Source organism: Strongyloides ratti (genome assembly GCF_001040885.1).
Source record: "Strongyloides ratti genome assembly S_ratti_ED321, chromosome : 1".
NCBI classification, from domain to species: domain Eukaryota; kingdom Metazoa; phylum Nematoda; class Chromadorea; order Rhabditida; family Strongyloididae; genus Strongyloides; species Strongyloides ratti.
Window position 1 is genome coordinate 7024789 of NC_037307.1, and position 11078 is coordinate 7035866.

The 11078-nt window shown below is 26.3% G+C and overlaps 4 protein-coding genes across 4 annotated transcripts; 3 read left to right on the top strand and 1 right to left on the bottom strand.

The window, feature by feature from the left end:
• Positions 1-852: 852 nt before the first annotated feature.
• On the top strand, positions 853-3575 carry SRAE_1000222600 (Protein argonaute-2; the record flags this gene model as incomplete). Its single annotated transcript, XM_024649278.1, has 2 exons — positions 853-998; positions 1040-3575. The coding sequence occupies 2 exons, from the start codon at positions 853-855 to the stop codon at positions 3573-3575; spliced, it is 2682 nt and encodes an 893-aa protein (XP_024503171.1).
• A 756-nt stretch (positions 3576-4331) lies between these two features.
• SRAE_1000222700 (Methylmalonyl-CoA mutase, mitochondrial) lies at positions 4332-6497 on the top strand (the record flags this gene model as incomplete). The annotated part of the gene is made up of 1 exon (XM_024649279.1): positions 4332-6497. One exon carries the CDS (start codon positions 4332-4334, stop codon positions 6495-6497), a length of 2166 nt encoding a protein of 721 aa, XP_024503172.1.
• Positions 6498-7147: 650 nt separating this feature from the next.
• SRAE_1000222800 (Hypothetical protein) lies at positions 7148-8362 on the bottom strand (the record flags this gene model as incomplete). Its single annotated transcript, XM_024649280.1, has 3 exons — positions 7148-7735; positions 7802-8258; positions 8301-8362. 3 exons carry the CDS (start codon positions 8360-8362, stop codon positions 7148-7150), a joined length of 1107 nt encoding a protein of 368 aa, XP_024503173.1.
• A 1066-nt stretch (positions 8363-9428) lies between these two features.
• On the top strand, positions 9429-10834 carry SRAE_1000222900 (Transcription factor HNF-4 homolog; the record flags this gene model as incomplete). The annotated part of the gene is made up of 2 exons (XM_024649281.1): positions 9429-9575; positions 9614-10834. 2 exons carry the CDS (start codon positions 9429-9431, stop codon positions 10832-10834), a joined length of 1368 nt encoding a protein of 455 aa, XP_024503174.1.
• Between the last annotated feature and the right edge of the window lie 244 nt (positions 10835-11078).

Consider the following 11078-nt stretch of genomic DNA (forward strand, 5'->3'; position numbering starts at 1 on the left):
ATAATCCATTAATTAAATATATTTGTTTTTTGGATTTCATTATATTATTTTATCTATGTGGAACAAGTAAGAGTTGGTCTTTGAAATAGATTTAAATGATGATAAAGATCAAGATTAATTAGAAAAAATTTTTTTTTTGATTTGAGTGCATTCTGAATTACAAGAAATGTTACAATATATATCATCCACCTACGACAAATAAATGGTTAAATCACAATGACATCACTTGTTAAGTAGTTTTTGAAGTTAGAATTTGTTTGAATATCCTCAAGTATTTAAAATTTCTTTCATAGTGTGTTAACTTTAAAATGACAAAAAAAAATTTTCGGTGGATACTAACGTATTTATGTTTTTTTTATAACTTTAATGTACTAAACACACTTACAAGAATATTTATAAAAATTTGTATTATTTTCTTTAAATCTTAATCTCCAAGATATAAACAAATGTTCAATTAATCTTAAGGATTATTAAGTAAAACAATAAGTTTTATCTGTTGTTTAAAAAATTGTGTTTTAGGTATTATCCTGACACCATAAAATTAATACAGAAAATTAAGTATTTATCAAGTACTTTAGCCTAAATAAAAACCAATAAACATAATCTAATTTTTAACAGATTACATAATATGTCTAAATCTGTTATAATATTCTGTTTGGCATTTAAAAGTTAAAAATAAAGCGACATTTAAAATAGAAAATCAAGCAAACAGATGATGAATATTATTTTCAAGTGCCTTTCTCAAACACATATATAAGCGTGACCTTTGGTGATTTTTTTACCACTAAGATTTATAACAATTTTCATAGTAGTCTTTTAATTCTACAACTACTTTTATATTAAATCAAGACAATGGACGATTCAAAGATTCTTTCAAGTCAAACATTTGTTATTAAGGTTGACGAGAAATCTATAGGTTATCGTTACTTTGTTGGTATTGATATTTTGTCTAAAAAATCTGATACAACTTGGAAAGTTTCAGGCGATGGTGGTAAAAAGTATGTTTATAAGTTGTAGAAAAGTTTATTTAAATATTTAGATTACATCCTATTATGAAACTTGAATTACTCCAAGCATGTAAAAGTTTAGTATTACATGCTTTTGAAATGAAAAATGGCTTTGGTGATAAAAATACTTATTTCATTTATGATGGAGCGTCTAATTTGATTTCGTCAAAGGAAATAACAAAAGAAGAAGTAATAATTCCATCATCAGAGGTACCAATTGATACTAAAGTTATTTCAAAAGGTAGAAGTGTAAGAATTACACTTAAACCTCAGTCTAAATTTTTTGAATTAGATATTGGAAACATTAATAAAATAGTTCATCTTCCAGTAAATGATGAAGAGAAATCAATTATCTTTAGATTTTTGGAAAATCTTGTTATTTCTCCTTTTATGTATCCATTTAAGAAGGATGATGAAGGATATATTACTCAACTTGGATCTGGAAAAAATTTCATTAGACTTAAACCAGAAGATGACAGTTCAAAAACTTGTGGAGATGGTCGTTGCGTAATTCCAGGAATTACAAGATCATTAGTTGAACTTAACCTTAACGATAAACCTTCAATTGCTTTGTCATTTGATTATTCTGAAAATGTCTATTATAAAGGCGGAAATCTTGCAACTATTATTCAAGAAATTACCAAATCTTCAAGTATTAGTTACAGTACACTTCAAAACGCAGTCAACAATACAAGCATTTTGGGTGTTTATTTGAAAACAAACCACCGTAAGAACGGTAATATATTTAAATTAAAAAATTCATTTACCAGAGAATCTGGTAGAAATAAAATAATAACTATCAAAAAAGAGGACAAAGAGAGAAGTATTAGTGTAAGTCAATACTTTGAGGAAAGATACAATAGAAAATTGAAGTATCCGGATTGGCCTCTTTTTATTAAAATGGAGAAAAAAGTTACTTATGAAGATGGTGAGAAAATATCTAGAGAATATGAAACTTACTATCCATTAGAAGTACTTGATATTATTCCTGGACAGTGTGTTCCTGTTCCTAAGATGGACAGTTTGTCTTCAAAAGTTCAACAAAGAATAAATACAAAAGGACCATTAGATAGAAAAAGAAATACTTATAATGAATTGTATAGAATGGGAATGTTTGATAGAAATATTCCATTATTTAAGAGTTTTGGTATTAGTTTAGAACCAAAAGCATCATTTTTCAGTGGAGAGGTTTTGTCGGATGTCTTATACACTCCTAAATCATCACGGCCTTTAGTTGTTCAAAAAGGCAAAATTAGTAACAATAGAGATAACGTTTGTAATCCAACAAGTTTAAAAAAAGAACTTTATATTGTATATTGGAATGCAAAGGAAGATTACATAAAAGATTTTTCACGGAAATACATTGAAATATGTGAGAAAAATGGAATTATATTTCATGGACCACCTATCATTCAGGAAGTTAAGGGTGACTTTAGGGATGTTAACAAAGCACCGGATGTTTTTGCAAAAGAAATGAATAGAATTATAAAAAATTTTGATAATTCATTTCTTATATATATTGATTCAAAATTTGAAAAATCACATTTGGCTTTGAAATATTATGAACAAAAGTTTGGTGTACTTACACAACATCTAACTCTTGAAGTTGTAAAAAATTTACCAACAAAATATGATAGTATGAAAAATGTCATTAACAAGACAAATGCAAAACTTGGAGGTTCAAACTTTAAAATTGATTTGAAAGATGAGTTATCATACTACAACGTTGAGTCAAAAAATGTCTTATACATTGGATTTGATATAAACACTTCATCTATTGGATCAATGACAGCTGACTCAACAATTAATGTTGGATCATGGGCAGCTAATGTTTCAAAAAATAGAGAACAATTTATTTCAGATTATTGGTACCAAATGAAAAATGACTATTTGCTTTTTGATGATGATCAAATGAAACTTGAGATAGAAAAAATATTCAGAAAATGGAGAAAAAATATTTCAGATAAACCTCCAAAAACAATTATTGTTTTTAGGACTGGTTTATCACAGGCAAATTTTCAAGCATCATGTAACGAAGAAGTTGACAATTTTGAAAAGTGTGTTAATGAATTTTCAGATAAAATCTTCAAATCTTCCAAAATCCCATACTCATGGATATACGTTAATAGAACAAGTAATTTAAGATTATATAATAAAGATGACAAAGGTTGCCCAACAAATATTGAAGCTGGTACCTATGTCTACAAAGATTTATCAATACTAGGAAATAGTAGAATTGTTGGTAAATCTTATGCAAATTGTCTTGGAACTGCAAAACTTCCTTTATACACCTTGGGACGTGATACAAATTCAACAAGACTTGATGCCGAAAAAATTATGAATATTGTAAATATGCTTTGTTACAAATATGATATCATTTCTTCGGCAGTTAGTTTACCAGCAGTATCCTACATTGCCATTGAAACATCTAAACGTGGAAACAATAATCTTTTGGCTGAGAAGAATGATCAAAGTACACAATATACTCAGGATGACGACATCAAAAGAAAAAATCAAAATTTGTCTTACACAAATTCAAAGTTGAATGAGCTCAGGTTTAATGCTTGATTTAAATAGAAATACTTGAACAAAAAAATTGACAGTTTAATTTTATTTACAATTAATAATCTTATTTTTATTTTTCTAATAAATAAAATTTCTTTCTTTGACATTCAAATTTGAAGTACTTTTTTGTTTAGTTTATTGCAAATGCAAATTTCCTTTAAATATAATTAAATTATTCAAAATATTCTTTTAATATATCAGGCTACCTAAAAATAAATTCCCAAAACACCAAGTTACTTGGCTTTTTGAAAACATGAAAAACACAATAATTTAAGATATTTCCCAAAATTCGAGCAATAAAAAAAAACTAAAAACAAATATCTACTTCAGTTAAATCATTGTTTGACATTTTGTTACAAGCAATATAACGTTATCATACTTTTTAAATTTTGCGTCATCATAGTAGTGTTAAATGTATTGTATATTTTAATACATTAAAGTTTAAAAGGATTACATTATTTGGGTTGGCTGTCGTTATTGAAATTAACCAAGAAAATTAATTTGATTAAAAGTATCTTGAAATTTGTAATTGTCTTTTGACTAGATAAACTACTATTACCACAAATATTCAAATTTTCTAAAAGAAAAAACGAACGTTATTTTGTGTAAATAATTTTTTTTTCAACAGGTTATTTTAAAACATCATTTTTTTTAAAATGCTTCTAATATTAAATTGATTTTAGATTCTCATTTTACAAGTAATTTTTTTTAACTATGTTTTGTATTAGAAGAACTAATTTCTTTCCTTCTAACATCTTAATGTTACTTAGGAAGTCTTCGTCTATGCCCCTATATCCAAAATGGGTTGAAATGGCTACAAAACAATTGAAAGGTAAAGATCCAGAAACATTAGTATGGCATACTACTGAAGGAATTGATATCAAACCACTATATACTGTAAAAGATCGTGAAAAAGATTTTAAAAGTGATAGTGTTGAGTTACCAGGTCAATTTCCTTATACAAGAGGACCATATCCTACTATGTATACTCAACGCCCCTGGACAATTAGACAATATGCTGGTTTTTCTACTGTAGAAGAATCTAACAAATTTTATAAAGAAAATATTAAAGCAGGCCAACAAGGAGTATCAGTAGCTTTTGATTTGCCAACTCATAGAGGTTATGATTCTGATAATCCACGTGTATCTGGTGATGTTGGTATGGCTGGAGTAGCTGTAGATTCTGTTGAAGATATGAAAGCTCTTTTTGATGGAATTCCTTTAGATAAAATATCTGTATCTATGACAATGAATGGTGCAGTCATTCCTATTTTAGCAATGTATATTATTGCTGGAGAAGAGCAAGGTGTTGATCAAAAATTATTATCTGGAACAATCCAAAATGATATTTTAAAAGAATTTATGGTTAGAAATACTTACATTTATCCTCCAGATCCATCTATGAGAATAATTGGTGATATATTTGCTTACACAGCTAAACATATGCCTAAGTTTAATTCAATTTCAATTTCTGGATATCATATTCAGGAAGCAGGTGCTGATGCAGTTTTAGAATTAGCTTTTACTATTGCTGATGGTTTACAATATTGTCAAACTGGTTTAAGTGCTGGTTTGTCCATAGATGAATTTGCCCCAAGATTATCTTTCTTTTGGGGAATTTCAATGAATTTTTATATGGAAATTGCTAAAATGAGAGCTGGTAGGAGATTATGGGCACATTTAGTTAAAGAAAGATTTAATCCAAAAAATCCACGTTCAACTATGTTGAGAACACATTCACAAACTTCTGGATGGTCTTTAACTGCTCAAGATCCATATAATAATATTATTAGAACAACAATTGAAGCAATGGCTTCTATATTTGGAGGTACACAATCTTTACATACAAATGCATATGATGAAGCAATTTGCTTACCAACAAAATTTTCAGCTCGTATTGCTAGAAATACCCAAATAATTCTTCAGGAAGAGTCTGGTATTTGTAAAGTTGCTGATCCATGGGGTGGATCATATATGATGGAAAGTTTAACTGATGAACTATATACTAAAGCTATGGAAATTATAAAAGAAGTTGATGAAATGGGTGGTATGGCAAAAGCCGTAGCTAGTGGTATGCCAAAATTAAAAATTGAAGAAGCTGCAGCTAAAAAACAAGCTAAAATTGATATAGGTGAACAGGTCATCGTTGGTGTCAATAAATACAAATTGGAACAAGAAAATCCAATTGAAATTCTTAAAGTAGATAATAAAAAAGCAACAGCTGCACAATGTGCAAAATTAAAACATATTAGAGAGACCAGAGATTCTGCTAGAGCTGAAGCTGCTATTAAAAAAATTGTAGATTGTTGTAAAGATGGTGGAAATCTTTTAGAGGCTGCAGTTGAGGCTGCTCGTGCAAGAGTTACTGTAGGAGAGATGAGTGATGCAATGGAAAGTGTTTTTTCACGTTATGCTGCTGTTAATAGAATGGTTTCTGGTGCCTATATTTCGTCATTTGGTGAATCAAGGGAAATAGATACAGTTATACATAGGGTTACAAAATTTGCCGAAAAGGAGGGACGGCAACCACGAATAATGGTTGCCAAACTTGGTCAAGATGGTCATGACAGAGGAGCAAAAATTGTAGCTACTGGTTTTGCTGACCTTGGATTTGATGTAGATGTTGGTCCTCTTTTTCAAACACCTACTGAAGCTGCTCAGCAAGCTGTTGATGCCGATGTTCATGTCATTGGTGCTAGTAGTTTAGCTGCTGGTCATTTAACATTAGTTCCTCAATTAGTTCAGGAATTGAAGAGATTAGGACGTGATGATATTTTGGTAATTGCCGGTGGAGTTATCCCACAACAAGACTATGATGCATTATATGAAGCTGGAGTAGCTTGCGTATTTGGTCCAGGAACAAGGTTACCAGATTGTGCCAATGAAATATTAGATAAATTAGAATCAAAGTTAAACAAAAATTAGTTTTTTTTTTTTGAATGTATTGTTAATTTTTGGCTTTTAATCATAAATGATAACTTTTCTTTATGTTACATACATTTATTTTTTTTCTTCAAAATTTGAATGTTTTACTATATTTTACATTTAATTACAATCTAGTATTTTTTTCTCATTTTATAGTTTAGTGTAAGGAGTTTTTTTTTTGAAATTTAACATGAATAATAGACATTCAAAATAAAAAGTTAGGAAAAAAAAATCTACAATTTCTCTATATAATTATTTTAAATATATTAACCAGTTTTATTGTTTTTAGGTGAAATTTATCAACATGTCCTTGAATAATTTTACACTTTGAAAAATAAAAACACAAAGATTTTATGTTAATTTTGTTAAAAGACAATTGATGTCTTCTAAAATTTATATTAAAAAAATGTATCATGACAATATAGATGATTTAGTTAGAAAAAAAAAACTATTACATAAACTTTGATAAATTTACATCGATAAAATATTTGTCTTAACGTTTATTAAAAACCCGTCTATATTACAATGCTATTTAAAATACAAATTCCAGGGTGTATGAATATACGATAGTTATTAAATCAAAAATAATCAAATAGTAAAATTGTAGATTTGTGAAAAGTAAACTTATTTTCCAAACACACTTTTTCATTCTAATTTTTTATACTTTTATTTGACATAAACGTTTGATTACACGTTGAATTATATAAATTTGTCACAAATCCTTTTTTATCATTCAATTTTTGTTTATCAATGTATGGGTTTGGTGGAAGTACAGGATACATATTTTCATATCCACTATCATCACCTTGTACTGATGGTGGTATTGTTGTAGAATTAACAATTGGAGGTTCATAATTTTCTAAACTATTACAAGATGAATAATCAGAATTATTCGACAATTTTCCAAAACTGGAATATGTTGGTTTAATTGGTGTATTTATTTTAGGAAAGTTAGTTACATATAATAAAGGTGATGGAAATTCTCTCTTTTTAATCAAATGAGATTTCTTAATAGTTGAATCTTTCGGTGTAATTTTACCTGTATTATTAGGATTGTTAAAATAATTTAATTTTCTTTTTAAATCATCAACCATTGATTCTGTACTGGAAGCTCCTGCATAAATCATTTCTCTTACATCTTCTGTTCCTATTGCTGGAACCATTTCAACAAGCTCTTGTTGACAAGCAAAAATTAAAGATATATCATTTGCAAATTTTCTCCAAGCAACAGATAATTTCTAAAATAAAAAATAAAATTAATTATGATTTTAAGTCTTTTATAATTTACAAAATGTTATACATACTTCCATTCCTTTTCTAAATCTAAACATTTTTATAACTTCCATTTCTGCTTTGATATCATCTAATTCTCTACTAGCATTAAATGTTGCACTCCTAGCTTCATTTAAATTATGTTGTAAAATTTCTAAATTAGTCATTTTCTTTGCCTTAAAAAAACTAAAAGAAGATGAAGAATATTTTTTAATTTGTTTTTCCATTTCTTTCTCATATTCAATAGATCGTTCCAATTTTTTCTTAGCATTTTTTATTGAAGTTTCTGTTTGCACCATTTTCTTGAGTTCTTTTATAGATGTATCCTGTTCCCGGGCAAGTTGAAATAACTTATCAGTAAATATTTCAAAAAGGCTAAAAGTTTTTTTAATGACATCCTCGATAGCCATATTATCATTGTCAGTTGCCCATTTTGTTAAACAAGTAATTGCTTTAAGTTGACTTTCAGCTTGTTTTTTTATTAAAGAACTAAAAATATTTTTGATTACTATAAAAAAAAAAGTCATATACCTTGTTGTTGTCATGTTATTCAATCCTTCCACAAGTTTATTATTACTGTTATGGGAAACCATATTTAGAAAAATAATTGAGAATAAATTAAAAAATTAAAATTCCACTTGATTTTAATGAAAGAGAACGGTACTTTTTTATTATTTTTATAGTAAAATGACATCAATAAAAAAAACAATATGTTTGGTTTTTCTTTTTTTTATACATTGTTTGATGTAAGGTGATAGACAATTAATATTTTATACTTTGGTATAATCTTCTACCTTTTATCTTTACCGATTTGAAAAAATTAAAATATATTTGTACTATTTTAAGTAAATGGAAAAAAATTTTTCTTTTTAGTTAAAAATTTATAATTTTTTCACATTTTATATTTTTGATAAAAAAAAAATTTTTTTTTAAAATGATATTGTTTATGAGATACTTCAGTAAGACGTGCACTTATAAATATGAGGAAAAAAAATTTATAACTGATAATTTTATATAATTGAACAAGACATCATGTATTATTTCTTATTATAACTAATATAAACTATTTTTATATATTTAGTGCACTCATTTTCATTATTATAAAAATAAAAAAATGAAAAATAAATTAAAAGTTCAAAGAGCAATTTAGTTTCACTTTTAGGATATAATAATTTAGTAATTTAGTTACTATGTAGTACACAAAAAGTTACTTTTTATAAACATAAAGTCAAATTTTGATTAATAGTTTATGCTTGTAGCTATTTTTTTTAATAAAAAACTTTTGCCTATTACTTATATGTTAGTTATAAAACAAAAAGTTTAAGGATTGTCAATGGCTAATCATATTTGTTGATTGAGGGTATATTAATGTGGCAAGTTAAAATTTGATAATTGCTATCAAAGGAATATGCAAATTTAATTTATTTAATTAAAATGTATTCTAAAATTATTTACGCGGCAAAAGGGCAAATTAATAAGGGTATATTTTAAGAGATTAAAGATCAAGTTTTATTATTCATTTTCTGGCATATAAAAAAGTTTTTCTTCTCATAATAATTACTTTATTATATTTAATTTCTAAAAGATCTTAAAATATTGAGGGTGATTTTTTTTCTAGTAGTAGTATTATAGTATTTAGAAACAAATATTTTAACAATAATGTCTAACTCTGATGAACTTGATGTTGAAGAAAAAAAAGAAATTAAATGTGAAATATGTGGTGATTTTTCTGATGGAAATCATTATGATATTCAAGCATGTAGATCATGTACAGCTTTTTTTAGACGAACAGTTTCATTTAAAAAAGTGAGTTTAACATTGTTATGTAAAATTGTAGATTTTAGAAATATAGTTGTAATGGAGGAAATAATTGTATAATAGATTATCAAAATAGAAATGCTTGTAAAAGTTGTAGATTTAAAAAATGTTTATCTAAAGGAATGAATGTTTCATTTGTTCAACCAAGAAGGGAACCTACTGGAGCACAACCTAATAGAAAAAATCGTAGAGTTAGTTTACAAAATCCAATCATGAATACTTTAATACAAACAGAAGGTAATTCTAGTAGTAATTCTTTGATAGACTCTAGATTAAATGAAGAAATTGATTCAAATTCTACAACAGTGGAAAGAAATTCAATGTCAAAAATGGAAGATAATTTTAATATGACAAAAGATTCAGATGATAATAATAGTATGAATTGTAGTGGTAATGTATTCTCTGAACTTATCAAATTTTTTACTGTTAGTGAAAGAATAAATTTAACTACAGTATTTAAAGAATATGTAAGAAGGTATATTGAAATTAGAGAATCATTAAAACTTTTACATTTTACTGATCCAATTGATATTATAAACAATTCTTTTGACAATTTACCTTTACGAGTATATACACCCCGTGACATGTTACTCCTGGCACGTAGTGATCTTACAGGTGTTACATTATGGATATCAGAAATTGAAGAGTATTCAAAATTTACTAATTTAGAAAAAGCTTCATTATTACAACGTTTTGCTTTACGTAAAATTATGCTTGATCATTGTTATATGACATCAAAATATAAAGAACATTTTGAAAAAGGAAATTTAGTAATGCCAAATTATACTTATATTCCTTCGGACAAGACAGGTTATGAGAAAGAAAATGACAGTTTATATACAAATGAAATTATTTATAATATATTTAGAGAAACTTTAAATTATGCCATAAAATGTGTTGTTAAACCAATGAATGAATTAAATTTGACAGAAGAAGAAATTGTATTTTTATATCTTCTTATTTTATGGAATAAAAATAATGAAAAATATGTATCAAGTGATAAAAGACACATATTTACAAGTCAAAAAAATTGGGCATTAAAATGTCTTTTTATACATTATTCTGAAAAAAAATTATTGAGTCCAGAAATAAGATTTGGTGAAATTACATTACTTTTGAAAGAGTTAGAAGCTTGTTGTCTATTACACTGTGAAGATTACATGACAAGTAAATTTTTTAATATTAATTTTTTAAAAGAAATGTGGTATGATAACGTCTGCTATTCATGTGTAAACTTTGAAGTTTAAATCTTTTTTTTTATAATTTTTATTTTAATTTATTTAAAAATAATAATTATATTTATGTATATTTGAAGTAATAAAAAAGTTTAAAATATAAATTCTCAATTTTTAGTTACAAATCAGAAGCATTTTTTTTTCTACTTATTAACAATTGACAAGAAAATCTATTGTATTCTTTGAAAAAAAAGGATATTTATAATAAATTTAAAAGAAAAAAAAAATATTATATTTTACACTAATTGTTTTTTTA